General features: G+C 38.6%; 2 protein-coding genes across 2 annotated transcripts; both read left to right on the forward strand.

Moving 5' to 3' along the window:
• The first annotated feature begins 8296 nt into the window (after positions 1 to 8296).
• Positions 8297 to 12335, forward strand: LOC148836274 (chymotrypsin-like elastase family member 1). The gene is made up of 8 exons (XM_088914858.1): positions 8297 to 8371; positions 8783 to 8883; positions 9460 to 9560; positions 9725 to 9847; positions 10335 to 10471; positions 11135 to 11280; positions 11564 to 11713; positions 12198 to 12335. Exons 1-8 carry the CDS (start codon positions 8329 to 8331, stop codon positions 12213 to 12215), a joined length of 819 nt encoding a protein of 272 aa, XP_088770984.1. The 5' UTR covers positions 8297 to 8328; the 3' UTR covers positions 12216 to 12335.
• Positions 12336 to 18275: 5940 nt separating this feature from the next.
• On the forward strand, positions 18276 to 22060 carry LOC148836275 (histone H3-like centromeric protein A). Its single transcript, XM_088914663.1, has 6 exons — positions 18276 to 18375; positions 18717 to 18796; positions 19313 to 19433; positions 20529 to 20644; positions 21039 to 21113; positions 21929 to 22060. The coding sequence occupies exons 1-6, from the start codon at positions 18276 to 18278 to the stop codon at positions 22058 to 22060; spliced, it is 624 nt and encodes a 207-aa protein (XP_088770789.1).
• Positions 22061 to 26360: the final 4300 nt, after the last annotated feature.

The following is a 26360-nucleotide window of genomic DNA, read 5'->3' on the forward strand; positions in this document are numbered from 1 at the left end:
CCTTTATCAAACATGTGTTTGCAATAATAATTTAACCATCAAGAATTATAATGAGAATTAAGATGCTTCATGCCCAAAGATGCATTAGCCAAACGTTTCTTACTGAGTTTGAACTTCCTCTTGCAGACAGAGTTGGGTTGGGTTGTCTGTGGTCTGACTCAGCTGTTTGCTATGTGCTGGGAGTGTCCTGGTACAGGGGAAAGACAGAGCTTTTCTTACCTATTGCTGAAATTAGGTCTTCAAGGAAGTTAGTATCTTGCTACTCCTTGGTCCTTAAAACAGTTTGTCCATAGTCTTCTGACTTGAAGTTGGACACTAGCAGATCACTGTATGAACAGTGGAACTCCTGTATCAATTCGTATTTCATATAACCTGCTCCCAAGGTTGACTCAAAATTACTCTATATAATCATCGAAGAGTGGTTCATCCTTTTTCACAAGTTATAGCCTCAACCCTAAACGCACAACTGATGACAACTGTATCTGCCCATCACCATCAGTCTGCCTATAGGAAGTGTTAATTGGTTCCCTCATCTCGGCCAAGTTGTTTGACAGTAGAGTTTGCGAACTCACTTTCAGTCCCACGGATCTTGGATTCACGGTGCTCAAAATACTGATTCACACCTACAGTTCACTCGATGTGGGCTTCTTCATCTAAAAAAGCAAAAAAAATCTTCTTGCAATCCACACACATCGATGACTTTATAATGTTATTTATTTTATGAATGTTTTACTATATCACGCTTTTTAAATCAGCACAAGGTTCTAAAACAAGTGAGCATTTAGTCAGTGTTGGTTGTATCCAGGTATACCGTTCATACACTTTTAGAACTAATACAATACAAATAAGATGAAACCTAGTAATTGAAGTAATTAAATTATTTTAATTGAAAGCCCAGATTTCTTAACTTGTAGGATTTCATAATTTGGGAAAGCGGGTATAATGTATGAAAATAGACACTCTAATCCTACTAACAGTGCCTTTAAGAATTTTAGTGATGAAAAGCAGCAAAGAATGTGTATGAACACACAGTCAAACACACCAGGTGCTGTTGGGTTGTAATGTACAAAAAAATGACAAAGTGTCAATAATTAAGATAATGCTAATCAACAGATCACTCCTTACCTACCATTTTATTTAATACTGGGTTATTGCCTATCCTGGCAAGCAAGTGGCGGAAAGCACAATGCACCCTGGACTGGATACCAGTCCATCACAGGGCACACATAGACCCAGAAGGGCACAATTCCCAGAAGCTATTTAACCTACCTTTTGGCTGTGGGAGGCAACTAGAGCATCTAGAGGAAACCCATGCATACATGGGGAGAACTTATAAACTACACACATATAGCACCCCAGAAATTGAACCAAGGTTCCCAGTGTTGCAAAGCAAGAATGCTAACCACTGCATCCTTAGCAACCCCACAGAGCATTCAATTAACTATCATTACTACTGCAGTTTTCCACATTTCTCCACAGCGGTTGAGAACGACTGTTCCTCTCTTTTAGGGATACAGTATTTCACTGAATAAAGAAAATCATGGATGTTGCAAATAAGAACATAACAAAGATTAAAAACAAGCTATTGGTCCATCTAGTCTGTCTGGTATTTAGCAGTTAAGTGACCCAAGGATCTTATTCAGCTGCTTCTTGAAAGAAAAGGTATTAACTTTAACAAATTAAAAAAGTGACTGCGTAGCTAATTCCACACTCCCACAGCCCTTTTGTTAAAGAAGAGCCTCCTTTTCTTAATTTTAAATGCATTTCCATATTGTGTTCACTTGTGCCTTGTGGTTTGTGTTCCACTGTTCATTCTAAAGAAATCTTGCCGGGTTGTTTGAAAAGAACAAAGGAGTTTGGACTGACTAGACACAGCTGCTGAGGTGAAACTCAGAGGATGGCAGGTAGTGAAAGTGCAAAGAAAGACAGCAAAGCAAACAATTGAGGAGTAATAATAATAAAAATTGCTTACACTTATATAGTGCTTTTCTGGACACTCCACTCAAAGCGCTTTACAGGTAATGGGGACTCCCTTCCACCACCACCAATGTGCAGCATCCACCTGGATGATGCGACAGCAGCCATAATGTACACAGTACGTTCACCACACATCAGCTATCAGTGGGGAGGAGAGCAGAGTAATGTAGCCAATTCATAGATGTGGATTATTAGGAGGCCATGATTGGTAAGGGCCAATGGGAAATTTGGCCAGGATGCCAGGGTTACACCCGGACTCTTTTCGAGAAACACCCTGGGATTTTTAATGACCACAGAGAGTCAGGACCTCAGTTTTACATCTCATCCGAAGGACAGCACCTGTTTACAGTATAGTGTCCCCGTCACTATACTGGGGCATTAGGACCCACATGGACCACAGGGTGAGCACTCCCTGCTGGCCCCACTAACACCTCTTCCAGCAACAACCTTAGTTTTTTCCAGGAGGTCTTTTATCCAGGTACTGACCAGGCTCACTCCTGCTTAACTTCAAAGGGTTGCCAGTTGTGAGTTGCAGAGTGATATGGCTGCTAGTATGCTAGTAGTGTACAGACAAGGCTCAGGGATGCCAACTGCCAGGCAATAAACAGGTGGAATTAATGAACCAGTGACAAGCTAACACAGAGAAGACAAAAATATGTTATGTGTTATGATGGCATGTTACTTCTTCAGAAAACCAGGAACACGTTTTGCAACTACTGAGATCTCTGTAATTATTAATTACGATTATAGATAATGATCATATCTACACCCTAGAAAAGAATGTATTTTTTTATTTTCTTCCTCTCTCAATAACCAAACCATAAGGAATTTATTCTTTATAAGGATGTAGCAGAGTTAAGAGATTGCTAAATCTCAATATTATCAAATGTATAATGTACATCAGTGGGCCATGAAACTCAATAAGTTATGTTAAAGCATATCTGGTAAACAGAAAACCCTAGATGAATATTGTAATAACATAACTACAAGACTATAATAACATAATTATCCTATTGTCAGTCATTGTGTAAGAAGGAAATTCTTCTACTGTAAATATTCTAATATTAGATATCTACAGTAGTAAAGGAACAAGTAATAGGTTTATTCCATGCTGAAAAGAGAAGAAAGAAAATGTTTCAGCCGTGGAGCCTTCTATTCTCATATTACAGTAATATTCTAATATTAGCAGTATTCTAATATTAGATATTAGAATATTTAGACACCTTTTTGAATTTTGCACCACAGTTCCAGGAAATATAATTTCCTGTCTTTCCCATGGGTGTAAGGAATTTTTCATATTGTCATATCTTTTCTACATCACATCATACTGTGTATATGTATAGTGACCAAAGTAGAGTACAGCCCTTGATCACAAAAAACTTATAAAAGATTACTAAATTATGTTCTTAAAATCACAGAAACATGGAAGACAGAGGGAGACACTGGAAAAGACAACTTTAATGGACACACAGTGCAGGAAAGATGGAAGAGCTGAGAGTGTGGTGCAGACTTTCAGTGTGTGTGAACTGATCTAGTCTTTCAAAACAATCTTAGCAAAAATACTGTTGAGAGAACCATTAGTGAACTGCGGTCACAGTATAATTACTTTCAAATATAGATTCAAATTATATTTGAGTCCAAGACAAAGGATTTTCTTTTCAAGAAAAGAGACCAATGAAGGAAAAAGAGTAGAATTGGACCTGTGTATAGATGTACTGTATATATAATTTTGGAATGGATGGTAGTCATAGAAGCACATGAATTATCCTACCCAAGACTAAGACAAAAAAAGTAAAAAGGCAATGGACACATTTTATCGATCATTTAAGAAAAATACAAGGAAAAAGGAATACACTGCTTCTAAATATCTAGATTAATACAAGTTTCGAATAAAGAAAATAAGTTGCAAATACAGACTAAAGGGTGGCCATGAGAGAGTTATAAAATCTTGCAATGGGGACTCAAATAAATAATAAATTATTATTTTTTAAAAAATTGACCTGTTAAGGATGACACAAAATGTCTGTGATATAATAAAGGGAAAATTTTAAAAGAGGAAAAGGAAATTGCTGATGTATTAAACTAATATATTATTCAGGTATCTATCGAGAAGGAAATTGACAAGATGCTTCTGGCTGAAGAAAGCTGTAGATTAAATACTTCCTCATTACACAATGCTAATGTTGGTCGTTCTGGATGAGGAAGGGAGCTGGGCGCCCCACCTCATTACATTGTCCTAAGATCAGCTCACTGGCCTCACTGCTCTCCAGTTGGAATCTGGTACAGGATCTATTAATGGATGGATAGATGAATATTGCCATCCAGATTTAATCATAACCTAAACTCATCTGAATTTATTCATGCAAATGATATAGGAACAGAATGACAGAAATGTTAACAGTATAGTACAAATTTGATAATGTGTATTGCTAGATTCTAAAAATCCCCAGGTCATACAAGACACAACTTACACAAATTTGACTTTACATGAAAGTGGGTCACATAATTTTCAAGAACAGATTATATTACTTGCGTGAAGAGCAAGCAGTGTGTCAAGTGGATAAATATTTTGGAGTGACTGTAATGGATGCAGTCTCCACCAACATCCTCCAGGGCTCTGACTGTACACTTCAGTCCCACATTGATTTCATGTACTGTACAAGTTACAACCCCAACCCAGTGCTTTTTTATTGAAAAGTATGAGTAATCCATACTGAAATCATGCCAGGAAGCACCCAAGTGATTTTATTATTTTTATTATTTACTGTAGGTGGCACAGTGACCCAGTGCTTAGCATTGCTGTCTTGTAGTGTTGTGTCCCTGAGTTCAATTCCAGACCTGGGGTGCTATCTGCGAGTTGGTATTGTATGTTCTCCTTGCATTTTGTTTGATTTTACTGAATACAACAATGAAGGGTAATTCCTCCCCTTCTACACATTGTGCGTCTATGGAACACAGATGTTGTGCACAGAAACTTCAAGCCAATTTGAAAGATCTATGAAAATAAACAGCAGCAACTGCGGGTCAACACAGAACACTTGAATTCCACGGGCATTATATATAGAGATTAATGCTTCTGACATTTCAATGACACCTACTGTATCGTTGTGCAATGTATACTTCCTTTGTTGATTATACTGTATCTCATGTTTTTAAAGAGGTTTATTAACCTCTTCTGGGCCGGCCCCAGCTTTTAAAGGCTCCTAGGCAAGATCTTGGAAAGGAGTGCCTCCAAATCACAATTTACACTACTACAGTTCCCACCCCGAACTTACTTTATATTTAGGGCTATTGAATTAATTATATGACTACAAAATGTTTATTAACCAGCTTTGAAGAAAACCTAATAAATAACTTAAAACAAGAACAAGAAGCACACATTTCACACAGATAACTTGTATTTTAATTTTGAAAGTAATAACGTGAAATGTAAATCTATTAACTTCCAGCAAAACATGTCTAGCAGTCTACATGTCTAGCTAGAAAATGCGGCTTGTCTACTATTCTCTAGCTTCATGGATCTGACAGACTCAAAACCTAATGAAATACAAATGATTTATTGCAGTGACTTGATTTGTCACACGTCTGTTTGGAGGTTGCTTATCCTGCTCTTCTTTTCTGCATTTCCTGTTCCCAGCACCCGATAGGTACTTCCTTTTGGAGGATGATGTGCGCTTACAAGTTGCAACTACATATTTTTAATTTTAAACTATTTCAACATAGTTTACAACAGAAGTAAAAGATGTTAGATGTAATTAAACATTAATACAATTATTAATACAATCACAACATTTACTACAGTACTTTTTAAAATTAAATGAAAAACATTCAGTGTAGCAGCAGCTGAAACCGCACTGACACTTTCATCTTATGTCAAAGATGAGAGTCATTTACTACATTGACAGTGAAATTAACCCCAACACTTACATTCACAACTAATAATATTATATTTTATAACTAACAAATAGATTAGCCTAGCACAGCAGCAACAGAAAGAGTCACTGGAGGAAATTTTTGACTCATATTTGAAGGTGCTGATAAAAAAACATATTGAGGAGCCCCCTGGTGGCCTCTGGGCCCTAGGCAGTCTGGTAGTTCTCCTAAGCCAGCCCTAAATACAGGGCAGAAATTGTGCTGTACTTTAGATTTCAATTTATAAACCAGTTTACAATTGTAGTCCTTGGAGCATTTATATATTTAAGTAAATAACTTAACGAACACAATGACAACAATCTGTAAACTTATCTAAAGTTATAGTGATAACTTATACTGTATATCCAACACCTCCACCATTAACACCTGCAGCACTGACAGCGCTATGAGCACCATCCCCCAGGCCAGGCTGACCATCACGGCTGACCAGGTGAAGAGGGAGCTGAAGAGGCTGCACCAGGGTAAGGCCACAGGACCAGATAAGGTCTGAGTTCTGAGGGCTTGTGCTGATCAGCTGAGCGGAGTGCTCCAGCGACTGTTCAACCTGAGCCTGCACTTGGAAAAAGTCCCTGTGCTCTGGAAGAAATCATGCCTGGTCCCGGTACCAAAGAAAGGGCTCCCCTCTGTCCTCAATGACTACAGACCAGTTGCGCTGACTTCTCATGTCATGAAGGCACTGGAGAGGCTGGTCTTAACCCACCTGAGACCCCTGGTTAGTTCATCACTGGACACCCTACAGTTTGCCTACCAGCCCAATGTTGGTGTGGAGGATGCAATCATCTACATGCTGCAAAGGGCCTACTCACACCTGGACAAGGCTGGCAACACCGTAAGGATTATGTTTTTCGACTTCTCCAGTGCCTTCAATACTATCCAGCCCTTATTTCTAAGGAGGAAGCTGGAGGAGATGCAAGTTGGTGCCTCCATGATCTTGTGGATCACTGACTATCTGACAGGCAGACCACAGTCTGTGAGACTTCAGAACTGTGTGTCTGAACAGGTAGTAAGTAACACAGGGGCTCCTCAGGGGACGGTTCTTTCTCCGTTCCTCTTCACCCTCTATACTTCGGACTTTAAATACAACTCAAAGTCATGCCACCTGCAGAAGTTCTCAGATGACTGCAATTGTGGGATGTATCAAGGGTGGGCAGAAGGAAGAGCACAGAGGACTGGTCAGCAGCTTTGTGGAGTGGTGTGGGGAGAACCACCTGCAATTGAATGTAACAAAGACAAAGGAACTGGTGGTAGATTTCAGGAGGAAAAGGGTCAAACCTACTCCTGTCTACATCGATGGGAGTGGCGTGGAGATGGTGGACTCGTACAAGTACCTGGGAGTGCACATCGACGATAGACTGGAATGGTCTAAGAACATCGAGGTCATCTACAAGAAGGGTCAGAGCTGACTTTACTTCTTGAGGAGGCTCAGGTCCTTCAATGTATGCAGTAAGATGCTACATACTGTAAGTTCTATCAGTCGGTGGTGGTGAGCACCATTTTCTACACAGTGGTATGCTGGGGCTCTGGGATTAGAGCAGTGGATTCTAACAGGCTGATCAAGCTCATCAGAAGAGCAAGTTCCATCATTGGGTCTGGCCTGGACCCCCTGGAGGTAGTGGCCAAGAGGAGAATGGTGTCCAAACTAGAGGCCATCATGAACAACGTCTGCCATCCCCTCTATGACATGCTTGTAGAAATGAAGAGCACGTTCAGCAATAGACTGATCCATCCACGGTGCAACAGGGAGCGCTACAGGAGGTCATTCTTGCCTTCTGCCGTAAGACTGTACAGCGCATCCACTGTGTGTCTGGGCAGAGGCAACATTGACAGTGACCTGTTTCTGGACTGAACAGTAAACTGATACATCTGTTCTTTTTCTTTTTCTCATTTAAAACCGTTTTTGGGCAATATATGCCAGGGACCTGTGCAGTACATTTATATTTGTATTGTGCAATATGACTTTTTTGTGTACTGTTCTGTTCTTTGTGTGTTCTGGACTGTGACTCTTGTAACTCTTCGTAGTGCACTTCTCACTGTACTGATTGTATTGTATGTATTGTATTATTATTATTGTATCATTCGTTACACTGTGGCTGTGTTGTCTGTGTTAAGCTGCTGTTGCACTGCAATTGCCCTCACGGGATCAATAAAGTATCTATCTATCTAAATATGATAAATGATAAGCACTCAACTGCTATCTTTGGATTTTCCGGTCTTTGAATGTTATTCAACAGAACAGAATTAGGAATTAGGAAGTAAAAACACATGAAAGATGTGGAGTAGCAGGTTTGATGTCAGTTGTCTGGCATTTTGTCATGAGACATTTCCTGCAAAGGAATGTGGAATGTTTGGGCTTCACACAGCATCTGGGGTATAAAAACTCACTGAGAGCTAACCAAGAGCAGAAGGACAACTCGCAAGATGCTGCCCTATGTTGTTTTAGCCGCGCTCCTCATTCTGCCTGGTAAGTTGCATTTTATATGACTTATTTTTATTATTTTGTAAAGCACTACCAAATATGACAAGGTCATAAACAGAACTCTGTGTAATTAAAACCATTTTGTTTTTTCTGCATTGAAATGCATGTGAACATGAAGTCTGTGAAAACAATAAAAATAAGTTGCTATTTCAAAATGAGTCTCACAGAATTTAATTAGCCGGAAAACAAACCTAAAGTGACATGAGACACTGTGAACATCCATGGAACAGCCTGGCAGACACGGAGTTGAACAGTCCTGGAACGGATCCTTTCACAATGGAAGTGTCAGATTCCAGAGTAACATTGTTTCTTTTCTTCCAATCAAGATGTCTAGGGCATACGTAGTAACAAAAGTGGGATAATGATAAAGAGTGAGTTTTCTTTCCATGATTTCAGGACATGCAGATGAGGTGCAGTATCTGGAGAAAGCACCGCGAAATACAACCCTGCGTGTTGTAGGAGGGGTGACCGCCACTCCCTACTCTTGGCCTTGGCAGGTAAGAGAGCAGATTTCTTGTAGAATTGAAAAGTATTGACGATCTGAGGAAGACTCATGATGTTGGACTGCAGGATAGTGCTGACTTCACTGCAGCATAACTTGGAGTAAATAACTGATTTGTCATATAAGGAAAAGGCCTCAAAAAATAAGAACAATACACGTGTAGCAGTTGTAGTATAATGCTGCTTGTAATAGGTAATCTAGGCTTATCTTTAAAAACTACTGAAAAATCATTTTAAGAATTTGATTTTTAAATTTATTTTTGGTATTAGTATTACATAATTTTTGGTTGACCTATAGACATGAATATCAAGTGTTATATTGTATAACAAAAGTATTAAAGCATTATACAAAGTCAACATCGGCACCTAAATATTTCCAATATGCATTTAGATATCTTGTGAAGATTTTTAAATGAAACTCATGTAGAAACAGTAAAGTGAGGAGGTTTTATATAAAGCGGCCTGGTCTGGATGAAGTGCTCGCACAGCAAGGAATCTTGAATGCATCATGTCCATATTTTCTGTTTACTGTCCTCACACAGTGTTCTTTTTATTGTTGGTGCTGGGTTCAGGTCTCGTTGCGGATTTTCTCCGGTAGCTGTTTGTACCACACCTGTGGCGGCACTTTGATTCACAGCCGGTGGGTTCTGACAGCTGCCCACTGCATCCAAAGGTATGTGACTATCTCTAGTTAATTAGGACTGGGAAAAGGGACAGAATTCAGTGTTGCATCATAGAAGGTCAAAAGTTTTTCCCTCTCATGTTTCTTCATATTTGATATTACACCTACCTGATCAGGGAGGAAGACGTCATTAAAAATTCTGTTTCCTTTAACAGTGGAGCATCTATGGTTGCTTTTCTGGGAGAACACAATATTAATGGGATTGAAGGGAAGGAGCAACTCATTCCTGTGGAAAAGGCTGTGGTTCACCCCAGCTGGTCTAACAATGCTGCAATTGGGTTTGTGTTGCATTTGTTTTAATGAATGTTTTGGGAGATTCTGTTACTTCTGAATTGGTCAGTAGATTAATCAATAAGTGTAAATAAGCATGTTTTTAAAAGTTTTGGTGGAAGATGACTTATAAAAACTATTAGAGGATTGTGATGCTTTTCTCAGCATAACCTGCTATGGAGATAGACAGGAGATTTGAGATATCAGGGAGGGCAAGGGGCATCTTTTCCTGTTCATTTCCTCTTCACAACATTTCCTGCCCTGTTTTAGCTCATGTCAATTCCTTTCCCCAGAACCTAAAAGTTTATATTTAAATCAGTTGTATTGTCCTCTAGAGTTTGTGCACAAAGTTATCGAACTAGCCTTGAAAGTGAACCATTGCTTATATTCACCTGTGCGTTCAGAGCCTGTCTGTGTTTTTCACTCAGGGCAGCCTTCCTTTGAAATATATTTGACTGAACTGGTCTCTTCCTGTGCTCCCTGTGTTATGTGCAGATATGACATTGCCATGGTGAAGCTGATTCAGGGTGCTGTTCTGAACTCCTATGTTGCTCTGGCGACACTGCCCAGTAGTGGCTACATCCTTCCTTCAAACAGTTTGTGCTACATCACTGGATGGGGACTTACTAGCAGTAAGTTTGTAAGAGGAAAATGTCTTCTGATTGACAAAACCCATTTGAATCTAAACAGGAGTACAAATCAGTGTATCCTTATTAGTTCTGTAATGTATTCAGATGAAATGAGTATTCAAATTGAAGATAAATAAACTGATTGAAGATAATAAAATACTGCGTGCTTTGTTGCAAAAAAGCACTTTACTTAGCATATACATGCAATTACGTATTGCATTCAGATATTTTAAAGAAGATGCATTAAATGTTTTAAAGGAGACTCTCCCTCACTAGTAATGATGCTTTCCTCTAAACCCAGGCATCTTTCCTTTTGCCAGAAATAAATTAGTACTCTGAGCACAGATCAGACGTTACTGTGTGCCAAAAATCTAAGCCTTAGGTGGGAATTAGCCAGACAGGACTCTCTCAACCCTTAGTGTAATAGTGATTCTTACATCTTTCTGAGTGTCTCCAGTTAGTACTGATGTGGCCCATGACAAGGTATTAAATATTTTTAAAAGGCAGGTGTGCTGGAGGAACATACACACTGCTTTATATTTTAGGTGGGAAGTATCAGTGAATCATCACCTGGGGACTTCAGAGTTCACAATAGAATTGTGTTGTAGGCACTGGGGATAATAAATTGCTATAAATTCATAGTAACATCAGAAATTTTGTTAACAGCCAATGGACAGCTGGCAGCCAACCTCCAGCAGGCCAGCCTCCCTAGTGTAGACTACACCACCTGCTCCAGCAGCTCCTGGTGGGGATCAACTGTTAAGACCTCCATGATCTGTGCTGGTGGAGATGGAATCAGATCAGGTTGTAACGTAAGTAAATCCACTCCAGATATCAGTTCTGTCATTATTGTTTTACCGTAGCTGTGGCTTTTTTTTTGTTTGATCTTAAGCTTGTATTTTGTTTCACAGCTGCATTAAGTACCAAATTGTTTGCATTGATCATGAAGACGGCTATCCCATAAAAAAACATTTCTTTAGGTGTAACTTTTGACACACTGACTTGTTTGCAAGGACTGTCTTTGTGTACTATTCAAATGCCAGAGCTTTGATGATTAATCTTTCCCCCTGCTCTGTAATCTGCTCTGTCCTGCAGGGGGATTCTGGAGGACCCCTGAACTGTGTTGTCAGTGGAAGATACCAAGTTCATGGAGTGACCAGCTTTGTGTCTTCATTAGGCTGTAATGTTTACAGGAAGCCTACAGTCTTTACACGTGTCTCAGCATACACAAGCTGGATCAACAGTGTAAGTCCAAAACTTTGTTTTTGATGACAAATGTTGATGGGTTTGCATTTGCAGGCAGGGGGTGTTTTAAAGAAATTTGCCACTAAAGAAGTGGAATTTGGAATATTAAACATACAATTTGGAATAAAACTGTTTATTATCATACGCCCTACAACTGAATGTGCTCTGTTGTTCATATGTTTAATGAGTCTATTGCAGGCTTGAGCTCTAATAACCCTTTGCATGATCCGTGTAGCCCAGAACAATGTTGGCTTCCATTTTCTTTTATACAATTTAGCGGGTTAAAAGTGCTTTTCTTTCTCTATAAAACTGTATATTTATGCAGATATAAAACAAAATAACATAGAAAATATCATTAACTATAACAATATGTACAAATTGAAAAATGTACCATCCATGCTGCATTTTCCAGAATGCTGTCAAAACTTAGTTAACTTTTGGTACCTTCAGGCCACCTTGGTGATGTGTGTTTCTCTTCTTCTAGATCATCGCCAGTTATTAAGTATAAGTGGGCTGTGGTGAATGGACTACATTTCTGACACCTGCTGTGTGACAAGAGATGCACAATAACATCTACAGTATATGTGTAATTTACTAGCAATAAAGCATTTTTCTTGCAAAAGCAAGCTATCTTTATTTTGTACTCTATATCTGCTATATTTTGATACTGACACATTTAACTTAAAGTAAATAAAGACATTAGCAATGTGAACAAAGTAATAGATGTTTTCCCAATATCAGAGTCTACATTTGGACAGGTATTTAGTAACAAGAACAATATTATAACACAAGCACACAACACAAAAAATTGCACAACATATAACATTAAATGTTACATAACACACAAAACTACTGTACGCGTTCCAGAGGCCTGCATCCTAACAGACTCAGAAAACGCACACGTAAGCCTGTAACCTGAAACACTCTGCAGTACCTTTACAGGCCAACAAGAGAAATACTATCCTTCCGTTTATCCAATACAGGGTTGCGGAAGAGGCAAAGCGAAATACCCAGCACTTTCAATAAAAGAATACAACTCAGCAATAGATCTCTTCCTGAGACAACGGAAACTCTCTCCCTATTATAAAAATGCATCATCAAATTAGGATAGAATCCTCTTTATCTAGAAGATTCTACAATAAATGAAATCAGTATTTTCTAAAAATAATATGACACCAAGCTCTCAAAGACAATGCTCGACTTAATTTGCTAGATTCTGGTCTCCAAGACTGATCAGAGCAAGGTCCTCTACCATCCCACAAGAAAAGGCAGAAATATACAGTAGACATGATAGAGCAAGAGACAGATGATGATGTTTCTTCTGTTTCTATCTCCTTCTTCTCTATCTCTTCTTCGTCTCCTCCTTCTGTTCTCTATCCAGTGTTTTTATGTTGTTTTGTGTGTTTTCTTTTATTCAGTAGTTTATTCAGTATGAAAAATGCAGTGTATGTTTGGCGTAGTTCACCTGTTTGAGAGAGCTAACAGCCCATACCCCCCAGTATTGTGAGAACTGACCCAGGGCATTGTTGCAGGGGTGGTGGGAGGACTATGAGAGAGTCCCAGTTGCGAGACTTATATATGCTGGTGAGCTGACGAGTGTGAGATTAGGTCTACCCTTCCTCCTGAATTTCTATTATAACTTTCTTACACCTGTGGTTTATTATTAACCACAGAAATTCTCCAGAAAATGTACTTTGATCCTCTGGGATTACCTGTCTCTAATGTCAGCTTCAAGGGGTAAACATCCCTGCTTGAACTCATTGTTTTTAAATATTGCAAAACCCCAGCTTTATCATTATTCTCTCCTCAAAAAATATTGTCCTCAATAATTGCTTGTATCAACATGCCAAAAGGGTGAAGGAAATGTAACAGATTTTTGCTTTACCTTTTATACACAGTGTTTCAGAGACACTATAGCCTTCCTAAGGCACGGTGGTGCAGTGGTATCATAGCACAGTGGGTCCCTGGGTTCAGTTACCTGTGCTATCTCTGCTGTTGGTGTGGAGTTTATATGTTCTCCCTGTGTTTGCATGGATTTCCAGTGGGCACTTTCCTCTCACAGTCCAAAAACACACTAGTAGGTTAATTGGTTTCTGGAAAAACTGGCCTAGTGTGAGTGTGTGTGAGTGTTGTGTTTGTGTGTGCCCTGCAATGGACTGGTGTGCTGTTGATGGTATTTTTAGCTCCCCTGCAACCCTGAACAAGATGAGTGGATGGATTTTGCCTTTCTATTCAAAGACTGTGCCTTTTCTATTCTTTCAATTTGTTGTTTTGCTTTTTTTGTTTTTGAAATAAATAATAAATGTCCCTAAAAATTGCCTGACAAACTGGGTGTGTTGGTGTGCCAGGTCTTGCCTATTTTGGTTCTACTCTTCCACACCCTGAGATTGATTCTACTCTTCCAAACCCCGGCACTGATTCTTCTCTTTATGGAGTTTATATAACGAAAGTTCGGGAGGGATGAGAACAACCACACTCAATCGTTCCCAGCCGTTAGTAATTAGCAATCACTCCCTTAATCCTTCCTCCACCAAACGCTATAAATACCAACATGACATCTCTCTCCATCGAGTGTGACTTTTGCATCCCACCTCCACTCCAACTCCACCTCTGCAGCTGCCCCTAGGTTACCCTGCGTGGGGGTCCTGATCTCCTCGTCCTATGGCTAGGAGGTCGGCCCTCAGCCAAACGGGTTAAGCCAAATATCAGCTCCATAATAGTTCATAAGGCTTTGATCTTGGGTGTTGTCATTCCTAGTGAACATTCTTAAACACTTCCCTACCCAGGATGGTCTTTCCTGCTAAACTCTTCTCAGTCCATCTCTTCCCCATCCATACAATCCTTAGGTCTACAGACAATTGTGCCGTAATAGTATCAGTCTGTCTCTTTCTAGCCTGAGTATGAACGCAGTTTTATTCCTCTTCACAAATTAGTGTTCATCACTCAAAGATCATTTGAATCCATTCAATCTGTGCATTTATGTTGTTTAATAGTTTTATTTATTACTATCAATTAATCTGTGTCCAGTGGCAGCAGATGAACTCATGGTTTTGCTACTCTAATAATTCTCTGTATGGGGGTTTTATTCAGAACAATTAAAAAAAATAACTAGTCAGTAGTTCTCATCAGTATGAGAACTGCCCCTTGCTGTCTGTACTAAACCTAGTTCACTTCTCTTGCAGCTACTTATTCTGAAATCTTTTGAGCTCCTGTAAAAAGGACAGTTTAGCTGGGGACACTGGCGTGCCAAAATCATTTTCGAACTTCAAGCTAACTTTACCGCGGTTTCAAATACAGGGGCTCCAGATCTCCAGAGACGCCGTAACACACAGTCATAATCCTGTCACACATAGTTTATTCCTGACTCTATTGGCCAAAAGGCGGTACTGGAGGCGGGGAGGCAGAGAAGTTAATTGAATGTTATTTGAGTTACGGTATTAGTGGTAAGTAGGGAAGCACGCGTGATCAGCAATTTTATTTGAAAGAAATTAAGGTAGGAATACTCAAAATAAGTCTAATAATAAAGTTTAATTTTAGTCCAGATCTGTCACTACAGCGTCGACACTGATGCCAGTTTTTCTTAATTAGCTTTTGTTAAGTTTTATCATTGCTAATTATATAATTAATTTTACTTTATGAGTTTGCTTGCTCGCAGTAGCTAGAAATTAATATTTCAGTATTTTTTAAACGTAAGAGTTCATCAAATGAACCATATTTCCGACACATTTCCATCCTGGACATCATAGTCAGTTTTTTCTAACGTGATGGTTGCTTTTAATACAGTTTACATTATAATAAGATGTACGTACAAATCAGATATGAAATTATTGACTCCCTCTGACGTTTGCACCGAAAAGACAGGTGCAATACTGTAGTTTTTACCTTGTGTTTTTGTGCAAATACGAAAGGCTTTTCTAATTACGACATCGAAATAAGTTGTTTTCATTCGGATATAGTTCTGCATTTAAAAAAAAAATCTTACATTTGTAGGAAATCGCTGGATTTGCAAAGTGCATGAGTCAACTAAGATGCATTAATTAATCTTGATGTTAATGTATTGCTGGTATATTTACGAGACTTATTGCGAATGGTGCAATATTGGAAATTCTGCAAATGCTTTCTTTGCATTTTAGAGTAGTCTTAAGAAAACGCTGTGCTCATGACGCCATAAAATAATAACAACGAATGACTTATTACACTGTAGCTTGAAAATGTAAAAGATAATCCTAACGTTGTGTGTCATTACTCCATCCATATGTTCTGTAAGTAATAAAAAGTGAGCGAACAGCTGATTTACATGGAGTGACAATTAAAGAAATAATAACAGTAAAATGTATTTTCTGTTATTGCTTCTGTCGAGGTAAGGTCATTTTTCCTGTTCCAATAGAATCGGGCTGTGAATCCGGCCTGCTGCATATTTTCAGGGCGACCAGAAACGACCCAATTAAATTAATAAATTAATTAATAAAGAAAGGGGGTTGTTATTTTACAGCTTTATTTTATTTTAATGCACAGTGTGTGTTTGCATACCTGTTGGAGTAAATTAGGTAGCACGTGCAGTGCAGTGTTTGCACCTCTTTCCGTGTGTATGCATGGTCTGGACTTCGTGTCTGGAAAAGGCAACCTCACTTAAATAAAGCAAATATTTTTATAATATGTAAATAAACATTGACAAAAATTATAGAATGACGCAAGTTTTTCTTCTAATGTGAATGGTTATATTTTTTGTATTTGTGGAACCACTTTTAATCGCTTTACACATTCTTTCTACTCTAGCGTTGCCACTTGAAAAAAGAAATAACAACAACAACACCACATGTCTTTTCTGTTATTGCTTCTATCAGGGTAAGGACATTTTTCCTGTTCAAATACAGGGGCTCCAGATCTCCAGAGAAGCCGTAACACACAGTCATAATCCTGTCACTCATAGTTTATCCCTGACTCTATTGGCCAAAAGGCGGTACTGGAGGCGGGGAGGCAGAGATGTTAATTGAATGTTATTTGAGTTACGGTATTAGTGGCAAGTAGGGAAGCACGCGTGATCAGCAATTTTATTTGAAAGAAATTAAGGTAGGAATACTCAAAATAAGTCTAATATTAAAGTTTAATTTTAGTCTAGATCTGTCACTACAGCGTCGACACTGCTGCCAGTTTTTCTAAATAAGCTTTTGTTAAGTTTTATCATTGCTAATTATATAATTAATTTTACTTTATGAGTTTGCTTGCTTGCAGTAGCTAGAAATTAATATTTCAATATTTTTTAAATGTTAGAGTGAGTAGTTTCATCAAATGAACCATATTAACGACACATTACCATCCTGATTTGGACATCATAGTCATTTTTTTCTAATGTGGTTGTTTTTAATACAGTTTTACATTATAATAAGATGTACATACAAACAAGATATGAAATTATTGACTCCCTCTGGCTTTTGCACTGAAAAGACGGGTGCAATACTGTAGTTTGTTCCTTCAGTTTGTGTGCAAATACGAAAGGCTTTTCTAATGACAACATCGAAATAAGTTGTTTTCATTCGGATATAGTTCTGCATTTTAAAAAAATCTTACTTTTGTAGGAACTCGTTGGATTTGCAAACTGCTTGAGCCAATTTAGATGCATTAATTAATCTTACAAGTTAAAGTTTTTCTTCTAATGTGGATGATTTCATTTTTTTAGTTGTGGAAGCACTTTATATCACTTTACACATTCTTTCTACTCTAGCATTGCCACTTGAAAAAAATCACTAACCGCACAAAATTACTTCGAACACAGTGCGGCCTGTGACTTATAACAGTACACAAAGTATACCACTAAGTAGTCTAGAAATTCCTTTAAAAATAAATATAAATTCTTTTATTGGGAAACCCTATGTCTGCATCATTGCAAATAACCCCCTGTGTATTCTGCAGTCATAAGAATACAGTAACTTTAACATTTAACAAGGGTAGTTTGTGTGTTGTGTAATTGTCTGAAATCAGACAGGTTCCATTGAGTTTCCTGTTTAATGAATTGCAACAATACATTCAAAAATTTTTCCAAGAAAAAATAGGTCAGATATAGAGTGAAAATGGTTTAGGTAGCATTAAAGTTTTTAAGGCTATGCATGTGTAAAGTAGTATCATTGTTGGTAGGCATTCCATTTTGTCATGTGTTTTAGTTTGTACTGCATTTCAGACTTTAAGCCGAGTTAGACCTAAATGCTTTTCTACCTTAATATTAATCTTTTTTATCACTCTTGGTAAATTGCATTCATATAATCTATTTTCTGCAACTTCTCACACCTTCTAAAATGGGTGAGAGTCTGCAGGTTGAAAACCACTGACAGAACAATATTGAATGATATACTGGCATGTTCTCATGTTGGTCTTGGTAGGTTTGGAGGCAGGCATGTGAAAGGGGGGGACAAGTGATGTTGGTTTACAGATATAATTGCAGGGCAGGGCTTGTTAATTCATCTTATGTTTCCTGTTCAGGCAAAAATGGCTAGGTTTCCTTATATCTGGTCTAGTAGATCTGTCTGAGGATTTGCTTTCCATGTCTACTCAGGCTCAGCACAGCAAAATGGTGAATCCGAGAGCTTCTACACGCAAGAGGAAGGCCGTGGCCCCTAAGCGCCAAGATCCCCCCCCTCCGTTACCACCCCAGGGATCCGAAAGACCAGGTCATGATTTACTTTATGATTTTATTCAAATGTAAAGCAGTTCCTGTTTTAAGCCAGCACATGTAAATGTCGGTTCTCTTCTGACTCCTATCACTGAATTTGTAATATTCAATTTTATCACTCCAGTGGTATCATTTGTATTGGTTATCTGTCACATCCTTTTGCAAGTGAGCGTCTGCAAGTTTAATAGGAAACACATTGGTGGATATGTGAGCACAAACCGTATTTACAGATTTGTGTCTATGGTTAGTCTGTTGCCTTGTCTCTTTTTGTGGTCAGTGCATTAAATGGTCTGTGTTATAGAGGGAGAGATGCTAATGGACAAAGTATGTTTCTTCCAGGGACCAGTGCTATGATGGAGGTCAGCCCGGTCCAGGAATCTACTAACAAGCAGCTACGCAGGGGCCCTTCCACCAGAGCAGTAATGTCCTTTGCACTTCAACTGGGCACCACTCTGGATATACAGTACACACACATTGGGTAAACTGTACACTCACACTTGATACACACACTCTGGATAGACACACACTGGATAAACTGTACACTCACACTTGATAAACTCTCTGGATATACACACACGATGGATAAACTGTACACTCACACTGGATATACGCTCACAACGGATACATACTGTACACACAGTGGATACACACTCACAAGGGATACATACTTTACACACACTGGATATACATTCGCATTGGATACACACAATGGATACACACACATTCTGGATCCACTCACACTGGACACACACTCACACTGGACATACATGCTCACACTGCATAATACACTCACTTGGAAAGGTCCTGGAGAATAACTTCTTGAAAGGAGTGTGAACCTGACTAGACATAAGCATATTTCTACATGTGTGTATTTAGCTTTGCCTGTGTCCAGTCCAGTACATCTGTGTGTAGATTGATTGTTCTGGTCTACACAGACTCAGCAAAGCAAAATACAAAATCAGGAAGAACCAGGTTCTGCTCGTAAGAGGAAGGCTGAGGTCCCTCAGCGCCGAGTTACACCCCCTCCGCCACCGCCCCAGAAATCTGACAGCGCAGGTCAGTGCGAAGCTCCACCACTTGTGACTCGCTGTGTTTCTGTGTGTCTCCATCTGCCTGTCTGTCCCTCTGTGTCTCAGTTATTGTATTGGCCTCCCTTCATATTTTAGTTCAGGGTTATTGTCACATGTTCCTGAGTACAATGAAATGCTTACTTCCGTGTTTTCCTCAAACATGACAAATGACATAAAATATTACATAACATTGACAGAAAATGACATAACAAATTACATCTCAGTTCTTGGAGACAATAACAGGGTAGCAGCTATTATTTAACCAGCATTTAGATAGCAAAGCTGTGTGCAAAGTTCAGCAGTGGCTGTAAATTCACTGGAAAGTTGTGGTTGTGTTTTGAGTTCAATGCAAAACAGAGGGGTGTAAGTGGGTGGAGAATTTAAGAGGTGGAGTTTAGGAGTCTTATGTCTGTGCTGTAGAAGCTTTCTTTGAACCTAGAGGACCAGGCTCTTATACTCATAAAAAGTGCATTTCCAGGGTGGTTTTGATCCTTGATCATTTTACTTCCCGTTCTTAGGCAGTGCGTGGATACTGCAAGGTCATGGTCGCGCATGGCATGGTCATCTGTCACTTTAATCATTTAATTTTTGTAAAGTCTGCTCCTGCAATAAAAAATCAGTACACACACAACTGAATGCAAAGTGCTGCTCCTGTAAAGGTCCTTAAATTTGTCTTTTTTGTGATCCAGTCATACAATATGCCATGGGAAAATAATTGTGATCACATGTCAGTTAACCACTGAAGTACACTAGTCATTGCCAAGCCTGGCCACATAGGTTGTGCATTATACAGTATAGTTTGACATTCTCTTCATATTTTCTTTTGAGGCGGGTTAATCTGCTAACCTTATGCTTTGTAGGAGTATATACCCAACCAAAATTATGTTTATCTGAACAGCAGTTACTTACTTTTGAAATATTGGAATAAACAGATATATGCGATATATATAAATCTCTAAGTTTATGAAGAAAAGTGTGTGACTGATATGTGAGTGCAGACTGTATGTGTCTATATTTTTGGTCAGTCTGTTGCCTCATATCTTTGTGTGAACAGTGCATTAACTTATTTGTTTTGTGCAAGGGGAGAAGCCAGTGAAAAAGCGTAGGTACCGTCCAGGGTCCCGCGCTTTGATGGAGATTCGCCGGTACCAGAAATCCACTGAGCTGCTGCTACGCAAACGCCCCTTCGCCAGAGTGGTAATGTCTTATACACACTCATGCTACACAAATGGTGGAAATACAGTAAGGCAGTGCACTGTATACAATGGACTTCTTTATTGCATGTTTTCTTGGTAACAGAAGAGCACTGATGCTGACAATAACTCTGCATGCTTGTCTGGTATCATTGTGTTTTGCTACCATAGTCCCACTACCTGGAAGCTATGAGTGAGGTGAGGAGCAGTGAAGCTAAAAAACAAAGTAAAATTAGTAGGAGTTTAACTCAAGTTGCTTACTTGTGTCTCTCCACTCAATTCTAGAAGGTTTTGTGGGGGGGGGTTAATCACCAGCAGCTTCAGACATTTGCAGGGACATTAAATAGGACCATTTAAGCCTTTACTGATCTGCCGCTAAAGATGTTGTGTGGTTCCAGGTACGCGAGGTGTGTAAGCAGATGTTTCTGATGGATTACAGATGGCAGGGCATCGCTATCACCGCGCTTCAAGAGGTGAGATTGTGGGTTTACCTTGTGGTCTACTGTCTTTGAGTTTAGTGGTACTTTACTGTCACTCTACACCATTGACATACTTGTGTACTTGAATTTATATTTACATCTACATCAGATATGAGTATACATATAAAGATTCACATTTAAATTGTTCCAGAAATGGCCAGATCCCATCACATCTATTGCCTGTCTTTGTCTGCCAATGCATGGTACAATATACCTGAAGCTGTACCTGGTTATCTGTACAACGCAATGTAATCACCCAGGAATCTGAGCCCTCTACTGCCACCTATTGGACTGTAGCAGCAGACCTAGTGTCTTCTGTAAATTACTGATCTTACTGTGATTGTTTTTCCACATATCAAATGTGGTTAAATGTTCCTGAATTGTTAGCCTTGAGACAGAATCAGTCTTGAGCTTTGTTATAGGCAAATTATTTTGTTTAACAGTTTAAAATTATTTAAGGATCTTGAATAATTATGAACCATGACATATTCTAGTGGGATAGACTGGCATTCCGTCCAGGGTGTACACTGCCTTGGGTCTTTTGCATGCTGAGATCTGGCTCCCCTGTGACTCTAAATTGGAAGAAGCAGTTGGAAAGCAGATTGATGAGTGGAAATATACCATGTTTGGTGTACTAACTACTTGACGCATTTTTTATGCTCACATCATCTGCTCCTTGTATTTATATAATATGAATTCAATACGTGAGCCTTTGCAAAATCCAGGTTTACCAAATTGTTGTGGTCATTTTGTCTGTCTGTTGGGAAACGCGCCTGGTGTCTCTGATCTACATCTCTGCCCTCTCTTAGGCTGCAGAGGCGTTCCTAGTGCGGCTGTTCCAGGACTCCTACTTGTGCTCATTGCATGCCAAGCGGGTCACCCTGTTCTCCATGGACGTCCAGCTGGCCCGCCGTATCCGGGGTCCTGAGGACCGCGTGTGAGGAACCAGTCCAGCACTGTTCAGCAGGATGGCCACAATGTCTGGATATTTGTCAGACATTGTTAGAGGTGTTGTATTTCCACAAGTTCTGTTAAGTTGGAAATGATTATGTTCGATTTTTGAGCTCCTGTTGAAAACTTTTATATGATATGCAAAGACTGTATTTGAAATTGTTACAGTATGTTCTGTTGTTTGAATTTTTATGATGTCGAAATTGTGGCTTGAATTCTGTACCTAAGAATACTAATAGTTTTCATTTGCGAGCACTTTTCAAAGTCCGGTACTATAGCTCACATAATACTGAGCCTGTTACTGAGTTTCTCAAGAAAAGACACATTGGAAATGGTAGTTTTTAGTAGTATGTGGGAAAGTGGTTTGTGGTAAGAAAAAGGAAAGAGAGTTATATTAGTTTCTATTTTGTTTTACAGGGTTAGTCAAAGTGCTGTCGTTAATGTTGACGGTTTATTACAAATTAGTTACATGGGTAACTGACAAAAAAGATTTCAAATTAAAACATAAACGTCAAAGTTTCTAACAGTTACAATCCTTCTGTGGAGGAGAAAATACAGCTTTAGTAAAGTAATTTACCTTTATACCTGTCGACAGCAACCCTGTTTCTTTTATTTTGTGGTGTTTGATATTATGTAATTTATGGGTATTAAGTTTGTATTGTAATTTTTGCAAATAAAAAAAGAAAAAAAAAACAGGTGTCAAAATAGCAGACTTTAAGCGGACGGGATGTTAGGAGGTCTTCACTTAACAAAGGATCAAAAACAGGAAGAAAGATCAAACACACCGCTGTGGAGGTGCAGGAGGAAGGATTGTGAGGTGCCAGAGCTGGGGTAGGTGTCCAAATAGGTCTAATAAAATATGGGATACAAAAATAGACCATATTACAGTTTTTCTCAGCTGCTCAAATGCAATTCCTGAAACATACTTTTTCAAAATGGTTAATGCAAGTCCCACGAATGAAGTGTGATTTGAGAAAAACTTTTGTCATTTATGACTGTGTTTACACAAATTTTAAAGCACATTTGTACAAAACAATGAATGCAAATCTGCAGTTAACAGAGTAAGGCTTGTGAAACGAAATTAATTAATTAGTTCACAGCTGAAAGCAACCAGTCCCATGACTTAAACCTTACCTCACAGATAACAGCCAAAATTGTTATATCTTCAGTCAATACTGAAGCATACATTTACTGTATTAGGTTACCAGTGAGTTAGTGTTGCAGAAGGATGGAGCAGGAACAAGTAGTTGGAAGAAAAAGGGGTCTGAATGCATGGTGATAGTGCTGGGGGCAGATAATGGGAAAAAGAAAGGTGGAGTTATACAAATACTGTACCTCTAATGAAATAAAGGTCACCACAGTCCAAATCATGGCTTAATAGCGACGTGGCAAGACCCTTATTGGACACGGAGTCATACTGAATGTGACAGGACAGTGAGGGGTAATATAACCATGTTACTATATCAGATGTTATCATCTTTTGAATAGCTTTCTGGAAGCAAAGATAGCGAGTATTCCATTTCTGGGCCCTATTGTATTGATTGATGTCCTGTTTTGCATCTGAAGCATGTGTTAAGTCTTTTGATTTTGTTAGAGCCTTTTGCACCTATATTGTCCTGTTTTGCAGAAAGATGGTTTTGAGGTTTGGTTAACTTTTTGAAAATGAGAACTTTCAAGAAATTTATCTCAGGAAAACTTTGTTAATTTAGCACATGAGATTGCAAATGTCATTTGCAATCTCATGTGCTACATTAAGAAAAGAATGCTGCTCTGCTCTGTAATCATTTTAGAGCAAGCAGGTACATTTTGGGGCTTAAAGAAAATTGACAAGCTGAAGTAAATTAACTTTTTAGTCTTGAAGAATGATTATGCTGAGACCCGATTTAAATATTCAAAATCTTCCAAAAAAGTGAAAAGGACAACCCCATGGACTTCTTCCATTGTTTTGTTTTTTCTTCTATTTAAACAGCACAAAAACTGGACAGAAAAGGAAACTACTGTATGTGGACATGCATTTAAAACCAACAACAAGAAGCACATCTCTACCCAAAGTGTTACAGGTGGATTCCAGTGGAAACAGATTAATTTCTGCCAATTGAGGAGGAGCCAAATGGTTTATTTGTAATCATTCAGTTTAATTCTACCTGTAATACAAAAAACTGAGATCATGTGATGTCTGCATTCCTTTTTTACCAAAAGAGGAGAGAAAGTCAGGAAGAAGCAAGGGTTATGAGAAGAGATGTGGAGGAAGGAAAAGGATAAACAGCAAGCTGGGGGAAAGAAAACTATTATGGATGGGAAGAAGGATTTGGGAATAAAATCCGTAATGGTCCAAAAATTTTCAGACTACAGTATTCAGTCATTTGTTGAACGGAACAAGTACACTGGCAACAGTAGGCAGTAATAAGAAAGAGGTTACTACCTTTCTCTGACTCATTTGACATTAACACCGTTACAAGAGAGAAAGGTGTTACAGACAACGACTGCCAGGACACTCCATTAAAACTGCACTGAGAGAAAAAAGTTAAAAGTTAAAGGACATTTAATGGATATTAAAGTACATTAAAATCATACTGAAAGGAGAAAATACTGTACATACTTGATTACTTTCTAAAACAGAGACTTCATATTCCTGTAGCTTTCAAGTCAACTACTGTTACATCATAGCATTAAATTAATATTCTTAGGCAGAGAATTCAAAGAATAGTTTGATTAAATAAACTTTAATAAGAAAAATATAATAAGATGTACATAAAAACCATACAAACAAGATATGAAATTATTGACTCTGACTTTTGCACTGAAAAGACAGGTGCAATACTGTAGTTTTTTCCTTCAGTTTGTGTGCAAATACGAAAGGCTTTTCTAATGATGACATCGAAATAAATTGTTTTAATTCGGATATAATTCTGCATTAAAAAAATCTTACTTTTGTAAGAAATCGCTGGATTTGCAAAATGCATGACCCAATTAAGATGCATGAATTAATCTTGATGGTAATGCATTGCTGGGATATTTACGAGACTTACTGTGATTGGTGCAATGTTGTTTGTCATTACTCCATCCATATGTACTGTAAGTAATAAAAAGTGAGCGAACAGCTGATTTACATGGAGTGACAATTAAAGAAATAATAACAGCAAAATGTATTTTCTGTTACTGTTTCTGTCAGGGTAAGGTCATTTTTCCTGTTCTAATACACCGCGGTGAGGTTAGCTTGAAGTTTGAAAATGATTTTGGCACGCCAGTAGTGTTTTCACGAAAGCTCCTAGAGTTACGAAAACACTTGTAAAGTACATTGTGAATATTTTCACAGCCTTCACTTTGGCGTTTTTATGACATTATTTTGACCACACACATTCTAATGCCCATATCTTCGCAAGGGAAACACATAAAGCCTTCAAACCAAACGCATTTTAAAGACCACGAATTGTGAAAATGTTCACAACCTCTACATAAATGTATCAGTGAGCTAATTCTCTTTTTGTAAACCTCAGGTTTACAATCAATACGTAATTACGCACTAACTGGAACACTGTGGGACTGCTGTGTACATACGTTCACAATGCGAGAAATACACCTCAATAAGGGTTCGTGTGAACAACCCACATATGACCATAAGAAGCAGAACAGCACCAAAATAGACTCAAAGTAGTCTCCAGTTATACAGCCTGTAAGCAGGAATAAAGCTTTGTTTGATTTCTGAAACCCTTTATGTCCTATTTTCATTCAGGTAAGGGTCAACTATGTACACAATACTGCTGACAGCAGGAAAATTCCTGTTCTTTACTCAACAGCTTTTAAAAAACAATACCCATGATGTTCAAACTGATTTTGTTACATAGAAAACTGACACAGCTTTGCATTGTGAATCTCTTTTTCTCATGGTTTTATTTAATGTGGCACTAAGTACTGGGATACCGGGATTCTGTTCATGAGCCAATAGCATTTAAACCACAACACCCACAATGCTGCAACTAAGTGTTTTACACACTAGGCAAGTCCTCTGACCTTTCCCAGCTTTGCTTGGGCTGTGAACCTTTTTTTATTTTTTTATGATTTTTTCAATACGGCACCATTAGACAGGCAGTACATGGGGTGGGGGGTGCTCTTCACAAGTCAATACCTTTTTAAGTACAATATTCACAATGCTGCAACCAAGCAGGCTAAGCAGTGCTTAAACACTAAGCAGGCCCTCTTATCTTTCATGGTCATGCTTTCGAATGTGAATCTCTTCTGTAATGTTTTATTATTTCTGGAAGATAGCACCTTTGGACAGGCAATACACTG

This window comes from Atractosteus spatula, chromosome 4 (genome assembly GCF_055471065.1).
Source record: "Atractosteus spatula isolate fAtrSpa1 chromosome 4, fAtrSpa1.hap1, whole genome shotgun sequence".
Taxonomy (NCBI): Eukaryota; Metazoa; Chordata; class Actinopteri; order Semionotiformes; family Lepisosteidae; genus Atractosteus; species Atractosteus spatula.

What these genes read in the sequence shown, in the direction of transcription:
- LOC148836274 (XM_088914858.1), top strand. Translation starts at nt 8,329, where the DNA reads ATGCTGCCCTATGTTGTTTTAGCCGCGCTCCTCATTCTGCCTG. An exon ending in TCTAACAATGCTGCAATTGG is followed by an intron (nt 9,848 to 10,334) that starts GTTTGTGTTGCA and finishes TGTTATGTGCAG; the next exon opens with ATATGACATTGCCATGGTGA. An exon ending in TGGATGGGGACTTACTAGCA is followed by an intron (nt 10,472 to 11,134) that starts GTAAGTTTGTAA and finishes TTTTGTTAACAG; the next exon opens with CCAATGGACAGCTGGCAGCC.
- LOC148836275 (XM_088914663.1), top strand. Translation starts at nt 18,276, where the DNA reads ATGGTGAATCCGAGAGCTTCTACACGCAAGAGGAAGGCCGTGGCCCCT. An exon ending in GGGGCCCTTCCACCAGAGCA is followed by an intron (nt 18,797 to 19,312) that starts GTAATGTCCTTT and finishes TGGTCTACACAG; the next exon opens with ACTCAGCAAAGCAAAATACA. An exon ending in CCAGAAATCTGACAGCGCAG is followed by an intron (nt 19,434 to 20,528) that starts GTCAGTGCGAAG and finishes GTTTTGTGCAAG; the next exon opens with GGGAGAAGCCAGTGAAAAAG.